The sequence below is a fragment of the Aotus nancymaae genome, unplaced genomic scaffold, assembly GCF_030222135.1.
Source record: "Aotus nancymaae isolate 86718 unplaced genomic scaffold, 86718_ANA_hifiasm-v0.15.2.pri h1tg000064l_1, whole genome shotgun sequence".
NCBI classification, from domain to species: domain Eukaryota; kingdom Metazoa; phylum Chordata; class Mammalia; order Primates; family Aotidae; genus Aotus; species Aotus nancymaae.
In genome coordinates this window covers 9,708,885-9,730,449 of record NW_026988479.1, presented here as the reverse complement: position 1 = coordinate 9,730,449, position 21,565 = coordinate 9,708,885, and the positions used below count along the sequence as shown (strand labels likewise).

General features: G+C 43.5%; 1 protein-coding gene and 1 non-coding gene across 6 annotated transcripts in view; one reads left to right on the top strand and one right to left on the bottom strand.

Annotated features, from left to right (window-relative positions):
• The window catches only part of SEC24A (SEC24 homolog A, COPII coat complex component), an 80,129-nt gene extending 62,298 nt beyond the window's left edge, over positions 1–17,831 (bottom strand). For 2 of the 5 annotated variants that reach the window (XM_064366333.1, XM_064366334.1), the window contains exons 1-2: positions 17,438–17,811; positions 5,967–6,434 (exon numbers count right to left, since the gene is read on the bottom strand). In XM_064366333.1, the coding sequence (XP_064222403.1) occupies positions 5,967–6,434; positions 17,438–17,534 (565 nt within the window). In that variant the 5' untranslated portion in view covers positions 17,535–17,811. Of the gene's footprint in view, positions 1–4,424; positions 4,546–5,966; positions 6,435–7,900; positions 8,752–17,437 lie in introns of those variants that run through there. The other 3 variants (XM_064366337.1, XM_064366335.1, XM_064366336.1) reach the window with 3 other exon arrangements.
• On the top strand, positions 5,313–5,374 carry LOC135270720 (U7 small nuclear RNA). Its single transcript, XR_010338849.1, has one exon. It is a non-coding gene; the product is annotated as a U7 small nuclear RNA (small nuclear RNA).
• Positions 17,832–21,565: the final 3,734 nt, after the last annotated feature.

Genomic DNA, 21,565 nt, shown 5'->3' with positions numbered 1-21,565 from the left:
TGAACAAGAACATAAGATACATCTGGCCACAAAGATGTAACAACCTACAACCTAATGTTTAACAGAATAAAAGTAAGCTTATAGAGATTTTCACAGCTTTTAGAAGAATATTTTTGAAGAGATTATCATATGTTTCATAAAATGAACATTATTTTTTCAGGTTGAATAATTCTTATTTACGGCACTAATAATTAGAGTTTCAGAGTCTGCCCTCTTAGCCCCTTAATGATGCTAAAAGCTAGCCTATTTCAAAAATTCAGGAAATTTTAATATATGAACTAAAAACTTAGTATAAACTAGATACAGCTTTGATATCAGACTATCAGATACCAACTATCAGTTATGAGTTGGACAAACAGAAAAAAAATGAGGAGTTTGAAGGTTCTTTGAAGGTTCAAATGAGAAAAAAGAAGGCTCTTTTTTAAGTACATTTTACTAGCGTGTGTGTGCATATATATATATATATATATATTTTTTTTTTTTTTTTTAGTCTTGGTCTGTCTCCCAGGCTGGAGCACAGTGATACAATCTTGGCTCATTGCAAACTCCACTAAAGAAGGAGGTTCAAGCGATTCTTCTTCGTCGGCCTCCTGAGTAGCTGGGATTATAGGTGTGTGCTACCATGCCTGGTTAATTTTTGTATTTTTAGTAAAGACATAGTTTCACCAGGTTTACCAGACTGGTCTCAAACTCCTGACCTTGTAATCCGCCCACCTCGGCCTCCCAAAGAGCTGGGATTACAGGCGTGAGCCACCGCATCCAGCCAGTTTATGTTTTTATTTCTCCTTCTTTCATAAGTTTCAGCACCTTTTATTTTTTTGGAGACAGAGTCTTGCTGTTGCCCAGGCTGGAGTGCAGTGACACGATCTCAGCTCACAGCAACCTCCGCCTCCCGGGTTCAAGCAATTCTCCTGCCTTAGCCTCCTGAGTAGCTGGGATTGCAGGAATGTGCCACCACACCTGCCTAATTTTTGTATTTCTAGTAGAGACAGGGTTTTCACCATGCTGGTCAGGCTGGTCTTGAACTCCTGACCTCAGGTGATCCACCTGCCTCAGTCTCCCAAAGTACTAGGATTACAGGTGTGAGCCACCATGCCCAGCCTCAGCATTTATATATGTCTCTCTTACCACATCTGTACTGGAGACAAGGTTCACCACCTGAGGGTTTCTGTTACAGCTAAAGACATTTCAGATTATTGATAATGTACCTTTTTAAGAGAAGCTACATCTACTCTTAAATAGTTCGTATTATTTATTTATGTTTACATAAAATTATGTAAAAAAAATACAGATGGGGTCTTGCTATTTTGCTTAGGCTAGTCTTGAACTCCTGGCCTCAAGTGGGTAACTCCTACCTCAGCCTCCCAAAGTACTAGTATTATAGGCGTGAGCTACCATGCCTGGCCCTTAAATAAATGTTTTCCCAAACTATTTTATTGTGGTTTTGGACAAATTATTCAAGTCTTACACTTCACATCTGTAAGAGATTGTTATGAAGATAATGCAGGCCTGGCTAGGTGGCTCACACCTGTAATCCCAGAACTTTAGGAGTTCCAGGCAGCAGGATCGCTTGAGATCAGCAATTACAGTGAGCTATGTTGCAGTTATAGTGAGCTATAATCGTGCCACTGTACTCCACCCTGGGCGGCAGGGTAAGACTCTGACTCTACAGAAAACAAAGAACAAGATTAGCTAGGCACTGTGGCACGCCTACTCAGGGAGGTGAGGCTAGAGGATAGTTTGAGCCCAGTTTGATGTCACAGTGAGCTATGATTGTGCCACTGCACTCCAGCCTGGGAAACAGAGACACAGCTCTAAAAAATAAAAAACAAAACACAAAAACAGATAATGCATATAAGAGTTTGGTAGAGTCTGGAAAATAATATAGATACCATTTTTTTAAAGACTTTTTTTTTTTTTGGAGACAGAGTCTCAGTCACCTAGGCTAGAGTGTAGTGGGGCAATCATAGCTCACTGCAGCCTCGATTAACTGGGGTCAAGCAATTAACCCACTTCTGCCTCTTGAGTAGCTGGGACCACAGGCGTGCACCATCATTCATTTCAAGTGACTGATGCTCACTCATGGTATCAAATGAATTAGGACAAAAGTAATGTGAAGGATTTTGGCTCTAGCAATTGCAGGTCAGAAGATTTCCATAAAGAAACTTAAGTTTCTAGAAGCAGCTTTAATCTTTACAAGACCAAAATGCATTCACCAGAGCCAATGTCTGATCAAAGCTTGGAAAAATAAAGTTTCAGCCATTAATCTACAAGCCTGATGGAGTATATGCTACATAAACATACATGAACTGTAAAAGATAACTATTGATATTACTATTTCACTTGGAAGCCTTCACTAATTCATAAACTTGAGGACGTCTGTTAAGCAGCATCAACCTACAGATCCCAATATGAATTTTAAATGATTTTCAAAGAAATACTACTAATGTAAATAAATATGGCCAGGTGTGGTGGCTCACACCTGTAATCCTAGCATTTTGGGAGGCTGAGGCGGGTGGATTACCTGAGGTCAGAAGTTCAAGACCAGCCTGGACCATATGGTGAAACCCTGTCTCTACTAAAAATACAAAAAGTTAGCCGGGTGCAGTAGCACGTGCCTGTAATCTCAGCTACTCTGGAGGCTGAGGCAGGAGAATTACTTGAACCTGGGAGGCAGAGGTTGCGGTGAGCCGAGATCACGCCACTGTGCTCCAGCCTGGGCCACAGAGCAAGACTCAAAAAAAAAAAAAAAAAAGGTGTAACACGTTGCTAATTTTAATAGCAAAAAAGGAAAAATCCAACCAAACACTGATGTTAAAAGATAAAAAGATAAAAGTCAGTCTAAGAAGATATAATACAGCCGGGCGCAGTGGCTCAAGCCTGTAATCCCAGCACTTTGGGAGGCCGAGGCGGGTGGATCACGAGGTCAAGAGATCGAGACCATCCTGGTCAACATGGTGAAACGCCGTCTCTACTAAAAATGCAAAAAATTAGCTGGGCATGGTGGCGTGTGCCTGTAATCCCAGCTACTCAGGAGGCTGAGGCAGGAGAATTGCCTGAACCCAGGAGGCAGAGGTTGTGGTGAATCGAGATCGTGCCATTGCACTCCAGCCTGGGTAACAAGAGTGAAACTTCATCTCAAAAAATAAAAAAAGAATACCGAGGTCGGGAGTTCAATTCCAGCCTGACCAACACGGTGAAACACTGTCTTCAAAAAAAAAAGAAAGAAAGAAAGAAAGAATATATATAATATGTAGCTTTCTCCTCAAACTGATTCAACACAATCTCTACGAAAATCCCAGCTATTGACCGGACAAGGTGGCTCACGCCTGTAATCCAAGCACTTTGGAGGCCAAGGCGGGTGGATTACCTGAAGTCGGGAGTTCAAGACCAGCCTGACCAACATGGTGAAACCCCGTCTTAAAAAAAAAAAAGAAAAAAAGAATAAAAAAAAAAAAAAAAGAAAATCCCAGCTATCTTTTTTTTTTTTGAGAAAAGGTGTAACTCGTCCAGGCTGGAGTGCAGTGGCGCAATCTCAGCTCACTGCACCCCTGACCTCCCTGGGCTCAAGCTATCTTCCCACCTCAGTCTACCAAGTAGCTGGGACCACAGATGTGTGCCACCATGCCTGGCTAATTTTTTGAAGAAGCAGTGTTTCGCCATGTCTGTCACCCAGGCTAGTCTCAAACTCCTGAGCCCAAGTGATCCACCCATCTCAGTCTCCAAAGTGCTAGTATTACAGTCATGAGCCACTGTGCCTGACCCCAGCTATCTCTTTTTGCAAAAATTGACAAACTGATCCTAAAATTCTTATGAAATACAAGAGAACCAGAAGAGCCAAAACAATCTTGAAAACAAAGTTAGAGGAGTCATACTTTTCAAATTCAAAGTTTACTACAATGCTACAGTAATCAATACGTTTTAGCGGCATTAAAATAGACATACACTGGCCGGGCGCGGTGGCTCACGCCTATAATCCCAGCACTTTGGGAGGCCGAGACGGGTAGATCACGAGGTCAAGAGATCGAGACCATCCTGGTCAACATGGTGAAACCCCGTCTCTACTAAAAATACAAAAATTAGCTGGGCATGGTGGTGCACGCTTGTAGTCCCAGCTACTAGGGAGGCTGAGGCAGGAGAATTGCTTGAACCTAGGAGACGGAGGTTGCCGTGAGCCGAGATCGCGCCATTGCACTCCAGCCTGGGTAACAAGAGCGAAACTCCGTCTCAAAAAACAAAACAAAACAAAACAAACAAACAAAAAATAGACATACACGGTGACTCATGCCTATAATTCCAGCACTTTGGGATGCCGAGGTGGGAGGATCACTTGAACTCAGGAGTTCAGAGACCATCCTGGGCAACATGGAGAAACCTTGTCTCTACTAAAAAAAATAAAATTAGCCAGGCCTGGTGGCGCATACCTGTAATTCCAGCTACTCGGAGAATTGCTTGAACCCAGGAGGCGGAGGTTGCGGTGAGCCGAGATCGCGCCATTGCACTCCAGCCTGGGTAACAAGAGCGAAACTCGGTCTCAAAAAAAAAGAAAAAAAAAAAAAAAAGAAAGAAAGCGAGACCACAGTGATTCATTCAGCCTTGACTGTAAGATGGAACCTAGTTCATTAAAGTAATAGCCAGTCTGTGTAAGGTGGTTCTGCACACAAACTTGAGTCTCTGAAATATTATGGGTGACTCAAAGAAAAAGACTAGAAAGAAGCAAAGCAGGAACAATCCACAAATTTAAGTTATTTGAGTCAATTCAAAGGTTAGAAAATTAAATTTATTTTAAAACTACTAATGAGGTCAGGTACCGTGGCTCATGCCTGTAATCCCAGCACTTTGAGAGGCTGAGGTGGGCAGATCACCTCAGGTCAGGAGTTCAAGATCAGCCTGGACAACATGCTAAAACCCCATCTCTACAAAAAAAAGTACAAAATTAGCCAGCTGTGGTGGCAGGCACCTGTAATCCCAGCTCTTTGGGAGACTGAGGCAGGAGAATCACTTGAACCTGGGAAATGGAGGATGCAATGAGCCGAGATCACACCATTGCACTCCAGCCTGGGCGACAAGAGCGAAAATCTGTATCCAAAAAACCCACAAAAACCTGTCTCTACGAAAAATACAAAAATTAGCCAAGCATGGTGGTCACACCTGTAGTCTCAGGGGAGGCTGAGGCAGGAGAATCACTTGAACCTGGGAGATGGAGGTTGCAGTGAGCTGAGATTGTGCCACTGCATTCCAGTCTGGGTGACAGAGCAAGACTCCATCTCAAAAAAGAAAAAGAAAAAAGAAAAAAAAGGAAAAGTACTAATAAGTGTTACAGCTTGTTTAGAATTTGTCTAGCAGGCTTTCTAGTTTTTGCTGGAAAACCCAAAAATGAAAAACAACAACAACAAAAACTACTAACGATTTTTGTTTGTTTGTTTTTTGTTTTGTTTTTTTTGAGACGGAGTCTCACTCTTGTTACCCAGGCTGGAGTGCAATGGCACGATCTCGGCTCACCGCAACCTCCGCCTCCTGGGTTCAGGCAATTCTCCTGCTTCAGCCTCCTGAGTAGCTGGGATTACATGCACGTGCCACCATGCCCAGCTAATTTTTTGTATTTTTAGTAGAGACGGGGTTTCAGCATGTTGACTAGGATGGTCTCGATCTCTTGACCTCGTGATCCACCCTCCTCGGCCTCCCAAAGTGCTGGGATTACAGGCGTGAGCCACCGTGCCCGGCCCTTTTTTTTTTTTTTTTTTTAAATGAATGAGAGGTTCTCATATTGCCCAGGTTGGCCTTGAATGCATAGCCTCGCCTCCTCAAGCGCCAGGACAACTGGCCGGAAGCACTGCGGCTCCCTACTAATGATTTTTAAAGTCACATTTTCCATATGGTTTTAAGGTTTCAAGTATTATTTCAAACATCTAAATAAGCAAAAGTTTCACATTTCTACATTTTAAGCACTTCTATAAGAATACTACCTGACTTTATGAAGGTATTTTGAGGTGAAGGATATCCAGAAGAAACATATTGATGATTTGTGGTTAGACTTGTATTTCCAGATACAGTTGGTTGGGATGATGCACGAGGACAATGGTTTGTTTGTGAGCCTGTGGATGGATAGTTATATTGCCAATTCAAAGGTGGTGGCAGATTGGCTCCAGGAAGAAAGCTACCAGAAGGCATTGGTGTAGAAGATGGGTTCTGAGAAGCAGGTAATGGCAATCGGGGAGCAGGATCACTATGAAGCAAAGGTGTCACTGGATTAGAGGCCACGGGTGGTCTATTAAAAGTCTGACCAGATCCCTGAGAACTACCATGGTTAGATTGTCCAGAGACTGGATTCAAAGTCTTTGCTGGTATTAGATGAGGGTAGGATCCCGGAAGCTGGAAACTGTATCCTTGGTTCACTGACTCTTGTGAAGACAGCAATGCATTTTGGACAGGACCTTCCAATAAAAGGAGGAAAAATTAGTCTTGCAAAAGAATATAGCAATATTCTAAAAGATAATGTAAAACATACATTCTTATAGTCAGCAAAAAAAACACATAACCCAATTAAAAAATAAGCAAAGGAGTTAAACAGACATTCAAATATACTTCCAAAGAAGACGGCTAATAAGCACATGCCAAAACATTCAACATCATTAGTCATTAAGAAATACAAACATCATTAGTCCTAACAGAAATACAAATGAAAACCACAATGAAGGCCAGTGCAGTGGCTCATGTCTGTAATCCCAGTACTTTGGGAGGCCGAGGCAGGTGGATAGCTTGAGCCCAGGAGTTCGAGAGCAGCCTGGGCAACATGACAACGCCCCATGTCTATAAAAAATACAAAAAGTGTCTGGGCGCAGTAGCTCATGCCTGTAATCCTAACACTTTGGGAGGCCAAGGTGGGTGGATCACCTGAAGTCAGGAGTTCAAGACCAGCCTGGCCATCATGGTGAAATCCCATCTTTAAAAAAAAATACAAAAAGTAGCTGGCCTTGGTGGTGTGTGCCTGTAGTCCTAGCTCCTTGGGGGACTGAGGCAAGAGAATCACTTGAACCCAGAAGGTCAAGGCTGAGCTGAGGCAGGAGGATCACACCACTGCACTCCAGCCTGGGTGACAAAAAAAAAAAAAAAAAAGATGGACTAAACAGTAGCAGAGGGAATATAGAAATGTTTGAATAAATGAAAATATTTGTAAAAAATTAATTTATAAGTATATTTTGGGTCATTTGGATAAAAATAGGCCATCTCACACCCTAATATTGCCACAAGATTTCCTGGCCTAGTTTCATATTTGTATTACAATTTTATTTATTTATTTACTTACTTATTGATTGATTGATTGCGACACCATCTCACTCTATTGTCCAAGCTGGAGTGCAATGGTACAATCATGGCTCACTGCAGCCCTGACCTCCTGGGCTCAAGCGATCCTCCCATCAAAGCCTCCAGAGAAGCTGGGACTACAGGTGTGCCCCACCATGCCCAGCTAACTTTTTTTTTTTTTTTTTGTAGAGATAGAGGCTCACTATGTTGCCCAAGCTGGTCTCAAATTCCTGAACTCAAGTAATCTTCCTGCCACAGCCACTTTAAGTGCTAGGATTATAGGTGTGAACAAACAAGCCTGGCTGTATTTACAATCTTATCACAAGCTAATATGCTAAAGATGTGCCTTCAAGCCAGATGCAGCCAAGTGAAAGCCAAATATAATCAAAATATACAAAATAAGCAAAAATTTGACAGGTCAATAAAGATGAAAAGATGCTGGGCACAGTGGCTCACACCTATAATCCCAACACTTTGAGATGCCAAGGCGGGCACATAGCTTGCGCTCAGGAGTTTGAGACCAGCCTGGACTTACAATAGTAAGACCTCATCTCTATAAAAAATATAAGAATAAGCTGGGCATGGTGGCGCATACCTGTGTGACGCATGCCTGTAAGTCCCAGCTACTTGGGGGCTGAGGCAGGAGGACCACTGAACACAGGAGGTTAAGGCTGCAGGGAGCTGTGTTCACACCACTGCACTCCAGTGTGACAAAGTAAGACCCTGTCTCCTGTCTCAAAAAAAGAAAAAAAAAAAAAGAATATGCAGTCAGTCATAAGGCCAACTGGCAGGAAGACAGATACAAAAGAACTTGTTTTGTAGTAGTCACCATCACAGACCTATTGTGAGTAACTATTACATGAAAATTATTTTTTTCTGACATCCCTCCCCACTATGTGAAAATATATGAATCGATTTGCAAGCAGTTCACAAGAAGTGTAGTAATAAATATATAATGACACTTTCACTAAATGGATAATTTTTAAAATTCTGAAGTCATTACTAAGTAGCCCATCAAAATAATGGGTCAGTGATTGTGAAGGGGCCCAGAATACACTACTATGGTATAAAAATTATTTTAAGCAGAAGGCATTTGAATTCCTAAAATCTCTTATCTGCCTAAAGCAGAGCCTTACAAAAGAACTCAATTGTCATAATCTACTTCCCAGGGGCAACCAGGAAGATGTCAATCTGACTCATCACTTAAGATGAGAAATTTGCACACCACACCTAAACAGACATCATCATAAAACTATCATATCTATTCTAAGAGACCATTTATCCTTCCTACAAGTCATCTGTTTTCCAGTAAATGTCCTTTCCCCCTATTAAAATGGTATGGAGATTAGGCATGTAATTCCATGCCTGTAATCCCAGCACACTGGGAGGCCAAGACAGGAGAATTAATTGAGCTCGGGAGTAGGAGACCAGCCTGGGCAACATAGAGAAACTCCATTTCTATAAAAATAAAAATTAAAAATTAAAAAATTAGCCAGGAATCACAATCATGTTGCTTTTCTAAAAAAATTAGCCAGGGGTGGTAGCACATGCCTATAGACCTAGCTTCTCATGAGACTGAGGCAAGAGGATCTCTTGAGCCCAGGAGTTCGACTTCAGTGAGCTATAATTAAGCATTACACCCTGGGCTACAGAGTGAGAACTTGTCTCAAAAACAAAAAGTGATCATGACAGTCATCCAAGTAATGTTCCAACATATTCAAAACTAAGACAATCAAATCAAATGTGGTTTCAAACAAAATAGCATATTATTTAATGTTTTTAAATTGAATTATATTGCTTTTGTTGATTTTTTTTTTTTTTTTTTTTTTGAGAAGAAGTCTCACTCTGTTGCCCAGGCTAAAGTGCAGTAGTATGATCTCAGCTCACTGCAACCTCCGCCTCCCAGGTCAGGCGATTCTCTTGCCTCATCCAGCCTCTCTAGTAGCTGGGATTACAGGTATGCACTACCATGCCTGACTAATTTTTGGATTTTTTAGTAGAGACAGGATTTCACCATGTTGGCCAGGCTGTTCTTGAATTTCTCTTTTTTTTTTTTTTTTTTTTTGAGACGGAGTTTCCCTCTTGTTACCCAGGCTGGAGTGCAATGGCGCAATCTCGGCTCACCACAACCTCCACCTCCTGGGTTCAAGCAATTCTCCTGCCTCAGCCTCCTGAGTAGCTGGGATTACAGGCATGCGCCACCATGCCCAGCTAATTTTTTGTATTTTTTTAGTAGAGACGGGGTTTCACCATGTTGACCAGGATGGTCTCGATCTCTTGACCTCGTGATCCACCCACCTCGGCCTCCCAAAGTGCTGGGATTACAGGCGTGAGTTACTGTACCCAGCCTTTTGTTGGTATTTTTAATGTTTGGTTTTACAATAGTACAACAACTATAAACCTATGAAATGTATATCTAGTTTTGTGTTTGCATATACACATTTAGTAAAAATAATTTTTGCCAGGCATGGTGGCTTAATCCTGTAATCCGAGCACTTTGGGAAGCCAAGGTGGGGGCACTGCTTGACCTCAAGACTTCAAGAAAAACTTGGGTAATATAGTGAGACCCCATCTCTACAAAACATAAAAAATTAGCCAGTTATGGTGGCACATGGCTATAGTCCCAGCTACTCAGGAGGCTGAGGCGGGAGGATCACTTGAGCCCAAGAAATCAAGCCTATAGTGAGCTGTGATCGTGCCCTTGCACTCTAGCCTAGGCAATAGAGTAAGAACCTGTCTCAAAAATAAATAAATAAATAATTTAACATTGGGATCAGAGAGAAATATTTAGTATCTATACATTACTCAAATTTTAAAAAACTGATTTCAGGAAACAGCACTCATGGGATTTTTTTTTTTTTTTTTTTTTTTTGAGACGGAGTTTCGCTCTTGTTACCCAGGCTGGAATGCAATGGCGCGATCTCGGCTCACCACAACCTCCGCCTCCCGGGTTCAGGCAATTCTCCTGCCTCAGCCTCCTGAGTAGCTGGGATTACAGGCATGCGCCACCATGCCCAGCTAATTTTTTGTATTAGTAGAGACAGGGTTTCACCATGTTGACCAGGATGGTCTTGATCTCTTGACCTCGTGATCCACCCGCCTCGGCCTCCCAAAGTGCTGGGATTACAGGCGTGAGCCACCGCGCCCGGCGCACTCATGGGATTTTACGTGGAACTGAATATGGGTGATGAAGAGAAGAAAGAATCTAGAATGACTCCTAGGTTTCTGACCTGAGCAACCTGGTGGATGGCAGTGTTTATGCATTGGAACAGAAGGAGAAGAGAATTGAGAAATGTAGGCCAGGCATGGTAGCTCATGCCAATAATCCCAGCACTTCAGAAGGTCAAGGTGGAAGGATCACTGGAGGCCAGGAGTTTGAGACCAGCCTGGGCAACATAGCAAGTCCCTATCTCTACAAAATATATGTTTTGGTTGTGTGTGTTGCTGTTATTTTTAGAAAAGAGGTCTCACTGTCACCCAGGCTGAAGTGTCACAGCTCACTGCAGCTTCAATTTCCCAGGCTCAAGTGATCCTCCCACCTCCCCTCTTGAATAGCTGGGACTACAGGCATGCACCATTATGCCCAGCTAATTTTTAAATTTTTTGTAGAGATGGAGTCTCCCTAAGTTGTCCAGGCTGGTCTCAAACTCCTGGGCTAAAGAGATCTTCCTGACTTGGCCTCCCAAAGTACTAAGATTACAAGCATGAGCCACTCCACCCAGCTCAAACAACTTTTAAAAATTAGCTGAGCGTGGTAATAACTGTGGTCCTAAATACTCAGGAGGCTGAGGTGGGAAGATCACCTGAGCCCAGGAGTTCAAGGCTGCAACTGAGCTATCATTGCATTCCAGCAAGGGCAACAGAGTGAGATGCTATTTCGTAAAAAAAAAAAAAAAAAAAGATGGGGAATGGTAGAAGGAAAAGAGACTGAAAGAGTTATTTTAAACACGCTGAGTTTCAGGTGCCACCAAGAAATCTAATTGGAGATGTCCAGTATAAAGATATTTATCTGCAGTCAAAGTGATAGGTTACAGCTTAAAATATAATTTTGGGAGTCACTGATACATGTATAAGATTTAAAACCTGGCCTGGTACAGTGGTTCATGCCTGTAATCCCAGCACTTTGGGAGGCCAAAGCCGGTGAATCACCTGAGGTCAGGAGTTGAAGACCAGCCTGACCATCATGGAGAACACTAAAAATACAAAATTAGCCAGGCATGGTAGCACATGCCTGTAATCCCAGCTACTCTGAAAACTGAGGCAGAAGAAATGCTTGAACCTGGGAGGCAGAGGTTGCAGTGAGCCAAGATGGCGCCATTGCACTCCAGTCTGGGCAACAAGAGTGAAATTGTCTCAAAAAAAAAAAAAAAAAAAAAAAGATTTAAAACCATGGGAATTAAAGACACCCAGGGAGCATATAAGAGTAAGAAAAAGAGGGCCAAGTGCAGTGGCTCACTCCTGTAATCCCAGCACTTTGGGAGGCCAAGGCCGGTGGATAACAAGGTTGAGTTCAAGACCAATCTGGCCAGCGCAGTGAAACCCCATCTCTACTAAAAATACAAAAAATTAGCCGGGCATGGTGGCAGGTGTCTGTAATCCCAGCTACTTGGGAGACTGAGGCAGGAGAATTGCTTGAACCCGGGAGGCGGAGGTTGCAGTGAGCCAAGACTGCGCCATTGCCCAGGTGACAGTGCAAGACTCCATTGCAAAAAAAAAAAAAAAAAAAAGGAGTAATAGGTCACCTTGAAGAACACCAATAGGAGAGAAAAAACCAATCAGAAAAGGAAGAAATATTGAGAATTCTGCTGTTAAGAAATAGCAACCAAAAAAAAAAAGGTAAAATAAAACTGTAACTACCCTTCTGTTGATATCCTAGAAACCAAAGAAAACAACTGTTGCAAAAATAAAGTAACAGCCAAACCTATCGAATGCAGCTCAGAGAATGAAGAGTGAAAAATATTTTTCTATTTAATAACCAGGAAGCCATTTGTGGCCTTTTTTTGCTTTTTTTTTTGAGAAGAATTCTCGCCCTGCCGCCCAGACTGGAGTGCAATGGCATGATCTCGGCTCACTGCAACCTCTGCCTCCCAGGTTCCAGTGATTCACCTGCCCCAGCCTCCTGAGTAGCTGGGATTACAGGTGCTCGCCACCATACCTGTTGAATTTTTTGTATCTTTATTAGAGATGAGGTTTCACTATGGGTCTCCTGACCTCTCAAAGTGCTGGGATTACAGGTGTGAGCCACTGTGCCTGGCCTTGTGGCCTTATTAACGACAATTTTGGTATGTGTGGGTAAAGAGGCTAAACTAGAAAGTTAGAGGCAAGATTGAATGCAGATGAGTGCTTCCCACCGAACCAGGAGCTTCAGAATCAGAGGAACCTGCTATAATAATGGTCCAAATTGAGACCCCAGGTCCCACCTTTATAAAATCTTATTTCATAGGATTCAAAAGGATCCCAGAATCTGCATCAGTAAAAAATCTCATGTGGCTGGGTGGCTCACGCCTGTAATCCCAGAACTTTAGGAGGCTGAGATGGGAATATCACCGGAGTTCAGGAGTTTGAGACCAGCTTGGCCAAAAGGCTACTAGTTTCCTAAAGAAAGCCTGGCCCAGGCATGGTGGTTTATACCTATAATCCCAGCACTTCGAGAGGCTGAGGTGGGCGCATCAGAAGGTCAGGTGGCCAACATGGTAAAACCCCATCTCTTGTAAAGATACAAAAAATTAGACAGGCGTGGTGGCCCACACCTGTAATCCCATGTACTCAGGAGGCTGAAGCAAGACAATAGCTTGAACTCGGGAGACGAAGGTTGAAGTGAGCCAAGATTGCGCCACTGCACTCTAGCCTGGGCAATAAGAACGAAACTCTGTCTCAAAAAAAAAAAAAAGGCCTGCTCAACAGTCACAAAAAAGAACTGAATAAATTACCCCTTTTATATATATTCCATAGCAGGGAAAAAAGATGTCTTCCAGAATTTTAGGTTTCCCCTAAAATTCCAAGTAAACACTCAAAATCTTTTTATTCTTAAGCTATCCATTCATCAATACATTACATAAATATATTTGAGCTACTATACGCCAGGCACAGTTCATACTTTCCACCTATCATACATGAATCCAATTGAATGACCAATTTTAAGTTAATTCAAGGCTCTCCATAATATGGTTCCATTAATTATGGTGTCCTACATGACAGTATAAATGTCACAGAAAAATGGCCAACTATTGGCCAAATGCAGTGTCTCACATCTGTAATCCCAGCACTTTGGAAGGCCAAGGTGGGCAGATTGCCTAAGGTCAGTAATTTGAGACCAGCCTGGCCAACATAGTGAAATTCCACCTCTATTATAAATACAAAAATTAGGTCTGGCGTAGTGGCTCATGCCTGTAATCCAAGCACTTTGGAGGCCAAGGTGGGCGGATCACCTGAGGTCGAGAGTGCAAGTCCAGCCTGACCAACATGGTAAACCCCGTCTTAAAAAAAAAATACAAAAATACAAAAATTAGCCAGGCATGGTGGTGGGTGCCTGTAATCCCAGCTACTCAGGAGGCTGAGATAGGAGAATAGCTTGAAGGGGTCTCACTATGTGGCCCAGAAGGCAGAGGCTGTAGTGAGCCAAGATTGCACCGCTATACTCCAGCCTGGGTGATGGAGTAAGACTCCATTGAAAATAAATAAATAAAAAATATATAATTAAATTAATAAAACTGCAGTTTCTGGTCGGGTGCAGTGGCTGTAACCCCAGAATTTTGGGAGGCCAAGGCAGGTAGATCTCTTGAGCTCAGAAATTCGAGACCAGCCTGACCAACATGGTAAAACCCTGCCTCTACAAAAAATACAAAAATTAGCTGGGCATGGTGACGCATGCCTGTAATCCCAGCTACATCGGGGGCTGAGGCAAGAGGATCGGTTGAACCTTTGTGGTTATGGCTGCAGTGAGTCGAGACTGTACCATTGCACTCTAGTCTGGGGGACAAAGTGAGACGCTGCCTGAAAAAGCAAAACAAAACAAAACTGCAGTTTCTAACTGCCTTTGCAAGTTGATTCAGTCAATAAAGGGGGAGTCATTATTTGCCTTTGGCCTTATTACATGATAATCAGATTAAGATCCATTACTTTAAGTGGTCTTGCAGTCCAACTTGCTATCAATTTTTGCAAATGAAATGTGTATACACAAAGACTTAGAAAAACGTGTCCACTGGGTGCGGTTGCTCACACCCGTAATCCCAGCACTTCCGGCAGCTGAAGCAGGTGGATCATAAGGTCAAGAAATCAAGACCATCCTCACCAACATGGTGAAACCCTGTCTCTACTAAAAATACAAAAATTAGCTGGGCATGGTGGCACACGCCTGTAGTCCCAGCTACTTGGGAGGCTGAGGCTGGAGAATTGTTTGAACCCAGGAGGCGGAGGTTGCAGTGAGCCGAGGTCTGCCACTGCATTCCAGCCTGGCTCCCAGCGATGGAGCGAGACTCTGTCTCAAAAAAAAAAAAAATACAAAAATTAGCCAGGCCTGGTGGCATGCTCCAGTAATCCCAGCTACTCAGGAGGCTGAGACAGAAGAATTGCTAGAATCGAGGAGGCAGAGGTTGCAGTGAGCTGAGATCGTGTCATTACACTCCAAGCTTAGGCAACAAGAGCGAAACTCCATCTCAAAAAAAAAAAAAGTTTTCAACAGAATATGTAAGCAGCAACTACTGCTTTGGAATAGTTAAACAAAACTAGACCCCAGCATTGAAACATTTTCTCACCTCTTGAAAAATATCCTCTCCTTCAACTTGATACCACATCCCTACTCTTTGTATTAGTGGGATGAACAATAAAACAACCCAGGTCAGGCTCAGTAGCTCATGCCTCTAATCCCAGCATTTTGGAAGGCTGAGTCAGAAGGATCACTTGAGGCCAGGAGTTTCAGACCAGCCTAGGCTACATAGAGAGAACTGTCTCAACAACAACAACAACAACAACAACAAAAAGGTGTGGTGGCTCATGCCTATAATCTCAGGCCTGTAATTCCAGCACTTTGGAAGGCTAAGGAGGGAACAGCGCTTTAGGCCGGAAGTTAAAGACCATCCTGGGCAACACAGGGAGACCTCATCTCTAGAAAAACATTATTAAAAAAAAAAAATGCCGGGTGCAGTGGCTCACGCCTGTAATCCCAGCACTTTGGGAGGCCAAGGCGGGCGGATCACAAGGTCAAGAGATCGAGACCATCCTGGCCAACATGGTGAAACCTCATCTCTACTAAAAATACAAAAATTAGCTGGGCGTGGTGGCGTGCGCTTGTAGTCATCCCAGCTACTCGGGAGGCTGAGGCAGGAGAATTGCTTGAGCCTGGGAGGCGGAATTGCAGTGAGCTGAGATCGTGCCACTGAACTCCAGCCTGGCGCCTGGGAACAGAGTGAGACTCTGTCACAAAAAAAAAAAAAAAAAATTAGCCAGGTATTAGAAGGCTGGGAATGCAGTAAGCTGTATCATGCCACTGCACTCCAGCCTGGGTGACAGAATGAGACCTTGTCTCCTAAGATAAATGACAAAAAAAAAGAGGCTTTAATTGCAGTCCTGTGGTTTCATTCTCCACCTCTCAGTTGGTCACATTCTTCCAGCTGCTATCACCCTGAATTGCAGTCACCACTTACATATGTGAATTCCCCAACTGGCTATGGGCAACCTATGTACAGGTAATGCTTTCTTATTCTCTTTTATGTCCTCAAGACAGAACTTAAGAATATGTGCAACAAATGTCTGTTGGACTGTATCAAATCATCATAGTGATAATATCTCTAATACAGCATACCACAGTGGTCAAACCTCTTCATTTCAATATTATGACATTATGTCAAACATTTCAATATTATGACAACTACACCCATCTATAAACATAGAAGCACATTTAAGGATTTGTCATTTAAAGTTGATGTAACACTGCAATTTATAGATTATAAGAAAAATCCATAGCCATATAACATTTTAAGTTGTTCTCATCCTGAGTGTAAATGTTACTAAATATCCTAGAATAAAATGTAGTTTACATAATCTGTTACCATAATTTTGAGAAAGAATGATTAATTCAACTTAACACCCTTTCCGTGGCTTTCCTCCATTTATTCTTGCTTCTGCCCACATAGTTGCCTACTCAGACATTTTTAAAAGTCTTCTAGAGCCATCTCTGTAAAGAAAACCGCAGTCTTCTCTAAAAACAATGTAAATTAGCAATTTTAGTCACTATCTGTTTTCTCCAACTTTACAGAAATCTTAGACTCCAATGGGCAACTAAGCTCTTTAGCATCATTCTACTAGTCTTATTTCTGTAAACCAGAGATTTGTAGGTAAATTTGTAAGTAGGCAATCTGTTGGCAGAAAGATTTTATCTATTATAACAATTGAAATAATCTTAGCAAATCATAAAGTAGGACGATTTAAGGAATCCTAGAAGAGATACAAAATTATACGACATTCTCACGCCAAATGACAAACTATAATGCACATGTAGACTCCTGTCAGAGATTCAAAGAGTTGTGTCCAACAACTTTCCAAGTGCTGTACAGACATCTAGAAATCAAACAGGAGATCGTCCCTTCTATTTGGTTTTTCAACAGCTGAAACACTGAACAGGTGTTGTAGGTACAATTCTGGGAAGGTTCTGGGAGGGATGAGTAGGCCCTAAAGGGGGTGTCCCAAAAGCATGCATTCATTTCCAGAAAATCAGACTGGGTACGACTGCCAAGCCACTTCAGGGCCTGCAGAACCTAGATGAATCAGACCATAAATCCTGCTTTCTAGGAGACTGGGGTGAGGTGGCACGGAAGGCGAAGGCACACAAACACTATGATCCTCACATTCGAGTTTTGAGGCATTTTCTCACCCATGTTTCACCCAGGACGCTGCATACAGCACGTACTTAATTACTGTTTTGGTGACCGACTGAATAAATAAATGTGAAAGCCTAAGACGATCCTGGGGCTGCAGGTGCACAATCGCCGTGGTCCCCTGGCCCAGCCGCCCACCACCATCCCGGCCAGAACCCAGTTGGGAGGTCACCCTCTCCATGTCGCCTCAGGCAGCAGCGGCACGCAAAGGTCAATTTCAGCCCCAGCCAAGCTGAGCCCTCCCCTCGGACAGCACTTACCGTTAGCGTAGGGAGACCCCGAGGCCGAGGCGGCTCCGTTCTGGGCCTGGAGGCTGGTTGGGGCGCCGCCGGAGCCCGGTATTCCCGGCTGGGACATGACGACAGCGGTTATCTGGGTTGGAAGGGGCTGGTCCGGGTCGACAACAGGGCCAAGAACAAAGCTGAAAGACGACTGCTGAAAGCGGAGGGAGGAGGCTAACGACTTAAGACTGAAGACTGGGAAAAGAGAGGGCGGCGCCTCAAGCCCGAGGCATGGCGCCGCACTCTCCCCAGGCCACCGGCGGCCACGGCCTAGCCTGGGAACTGAGGCTAGAAAGTCGGGCCGGTGGGGCCGCGAATGCCGGGCTACAAGGAGGCAGCCAAACCTAGAAGGAAGGAGGCCTCGGCCGGAAGTGTCTGTCAGCCGCCGGCCGCGCAGCCGCAATCAGGACACGTGGCACTTCCGGCTCCGGCCTCGCTGCCGCAGCGGCTGCCGGCGAGCTCTTTTCTCCCAGCGGGGTTGCCCCGAGGGCACATGACAGCTCCTGGTGCCCCGACCCTGACGACCGTGGCCAGCCTCGCCGCCACGTCACTGACTATCACGGCCGGCCGGAAGTGCCGTGTGTCACCGCTGTGGAAATTCCCGCCGTTGTGAACGTGACCTCGCTCGCAGAACCGGGATCGTGGGGCAGTCTGGGATTCAGTAGCCGCTTTCGTGGGGTGGGACTGACAGTTCCGCTCCCTGGGTTTTGTGAAGATTACTTGAGACCTCAGAAGTCATCGTCCTCCGTTGAGACCGTACCACCACTAGTAGCTGGGATGGTTATTGTTCATCGCAGTATTTCATTCACATTTAGTCGTCATCTTCAGTGTAAATGTTACTAAATATCCTAGAATAAAATGCAGCTTTATTTATTTTATTAAGAAAGCTCTTCATAGGCTTTCATATTTATTTATTCAGTCGGTCACCCAAACAGGTGTAAATTGTAAGGGGTTTTAAAAAGCGGTGGTTAAATATGTGTACATATTAATAGTGTGATCAAGCCAAGGAGGAAGCCTTTGCCTTTTGACTAGAGGGCTCAGGAATATTCATTTTGAAACTCGCTGATTCATAGCATAGTCACGCTCAAGTTCATTAACAGCAAGCACATTTAAATGGCAGTTTTGTTTCCACTTCTAAGAGTTTACAGTAAGGTAAAGAATTCAAACTTTCTTTTGCAAGTTGACTTTTTTGACTTTTGAAGCCAAACAGAGGTAGAAACTGGGGTGATTAGACAACATAGTTAATTAATAACTCAGTAATCATCTTAGCTACCTTAGTTCGGTTTAGGGTTTTTCCTGCTCTGTGCTGATGATAAAACCCTTCTTTACAGATTTGTACTGTTGATTAAAATGTCATGCCACGTGGTTCTGAAACCTCAATGTGAAGTACATCTTACCTAATTCATTTAATATCAAATACCTGCTATGAAGTGTTATATTACATACATAACAAAAAAAGCAAGATCTAAACCACTGTGTCAGGCTGGCTAAGGTGGTTCACTTCTTGTTATTCAAACACTTTGGGAGGCTGAGACAGAAAGATTACTTGAGGCCAGGAGTTTGAGACCAGCCTGGACAACAAGGAGAGTCCCCTTATCTCTATTTTAAAAAAAAAAAATTTTTTTTAATGGAGTCTTGCTGTGTCGCCCAGGCTGGAGTGCAGTGGCACGATCTCAGCTCACTGCAATCTCTGCCTCTCAGGTTCAAGCAATTCTGCTTCAGCCTCCCAAATAGCTGGGCTTATAGGTGCCTACCACCATGCCTGGCTACATTTTGCACTTTTAGTAGAGACGGGGTTTCACCATGTTAGCCAGGCTGGTCTCAAACACCTGACCTCAGGTGATCCACCCACCTTGGCCTCCCAAAGTGCTGGGATTATAGGCGTGAGCCACCACACCCAGCCAATTTTTAAAAATTAAATAACAAATTTTAAACACCTGGCCAGCGTGGTGGCACATCCCTGTAGTCCCAGCTACTCAGGAGGCTGAGGTGGGAGGATCACCTGGGCCCAGGAGTTCCAAGCTGCAGTAAGCTATGATCTCACCACTGCACGCCAGCCTTTGTGACAGAGCAAGATCCTGTCTCTAAGAAAAGAAGAGTAAACTACTGTGTCAGGCCTAAAAACAAGCAGTAAAAATTCAAATAACCACTAAATTTTATACTAACCCTGTTTTTATCATTTCCCTCAGAACTTGACTAAAAATGTATTTGCTTTGGGAGGCCGAGGCGGGTGGATCACGAGGTCAAGAGATCGAGACCATCCAGGTCAACATGGTGAAACCCCGTCTCTATTAAAAATACAAAAAATTAGCTGGGCATAGTGGCGTGTGCCTGTAATCCCAGCTACTCAGGAGGCTGAGACGGGAGAATTGCCTGAACCCAGGAGGTGGAGGTTGCGGTGAGCCGAGATCGTGCCATTGCACTCCAGCCTGGGTAACAAGAGCGAAACTCCGTCTCAAAAAAAAAAAAAAAAAGTATTTGCTCTAAGTAACATTCAACAATTCAATTCCTTTGTACAAGATCCAAGTAAAATATGGGTTTTTTTTGTTTTGTTTTGTTTTTTGAGGCAGAGTCTCACTCTGTTGCCCAGGCTGGAGGGCAGTGGTGCACTCATGCAGCTCACTGCTGCCTCAACCTCCTTGACTCAAGCAATCCTCCAGCCTCAGCCTCCTGAGTAGCTGTGACTACGGGTGTGTGCCATTATGCCTGGTTAGGTTTTTTTTGCAGAGGGGCGGGGTGGTAAAGAGAAGGTCTCACAAGAAATCCTCCTGCCTCATTCTTCCAAAATGAGAATACAGGTTTGAGCTACCATGCCCAGTTAAAAATCTCCTTTAAGATGAAGATGATGCTTTTGGTTAAACTGTTTTCAGTTTAGGGCCACTATAACAAAATCCCAAATTATAGATCCAAGAACACCTTAAAATTGCACAGACACAAGCCTCTCAATGTTTTGAAGAGGAATTGGAGCTCAGAGAGAAACAACCTTTCTGAGGTCAGACAAAATCAGGGTCACTCTTCAAAGAGGCAAATACCTGATCTCAAACCTGCATTAACTCTCTTTTTATGCAACTCATTTGGAATGATCTCGATTTGTTTTGACGTTGGCACAGTGGTTTGATTTGGTTAAATCAAGCTTTCTTTGAACTTTGTGCTATTTAAGCAATATCTGTGTGTTCAGATTCTTTTTTTATTTTGAGACAGAGTCTCGCTCTGTCGCCAGGCTGGAGTGCAGTGGCCCAATCTTGGCTCACTGCAACCTCTGCCTCCAAGGTTCAAGCAATTCTCCTGCCTTAGCCTCCCAAGTAGCTAGGACTACTGGCACCCGCCACCATGCCCAGCTAATTTATGTATTTTTAGTAGAGACAGTGTTTTACCATGTTACCCAGGCTGGTCTTAAACTCCTGACTTCAAGTGATCCGCCCTCCTCGGCCTCCCAAAGTGCTGGGATTACAGGCGTGAGCCACTGCACCCGGCCCCAGAGATTTTAAATGTAGTCTAGTTGGATAAATCAGGTGAAATCAACATAAAATAATTTAGTAAAAGTAAACAATGCTTTTTCTAAAATTTATTCCACCTCTAAGTTGCTGTGTTAACTATTTGTGTCCTCAAAACAATGATTCTTTCTTTTTTTTTTTTATTTTTTCAGCCCCACCCCCTCCAACAATGATTATTTCAAATGTTTTTTACACTTTCAGTATAATCAGCACTTTCAGTGTAATCAGCACTACAGTATTGAGAGCTGGGCATGGTAACTCATGCCTATAATCCCAGGACTTTGGTAGGCTGAGGCAAGTGGATCCCCTAAGCCCAGGAGTTGGAGAACAGTCTGAGCAATATGGCAAAACCCCATCTCTACAAAAACATATAAAAAATTAGCTGGGCATGGTGATGCACACCTGTAGTCCCAGCTATTCAGGAGACAGGTGGGAGGATCACTTGCACCTAGGAGGTCGAGGCTGCAGTAAGCCGTGATTGTGCCACTGCACTCCAGCCTAGGCAAGACCCTGTCTCAGAATACTTTTATATATATATATATATGGAGAGAGAGAGAGAGAGAGAGAGAGGAGAAAAACAGCATTTGTCATCTGCCTAACCTTTGGGATAGTA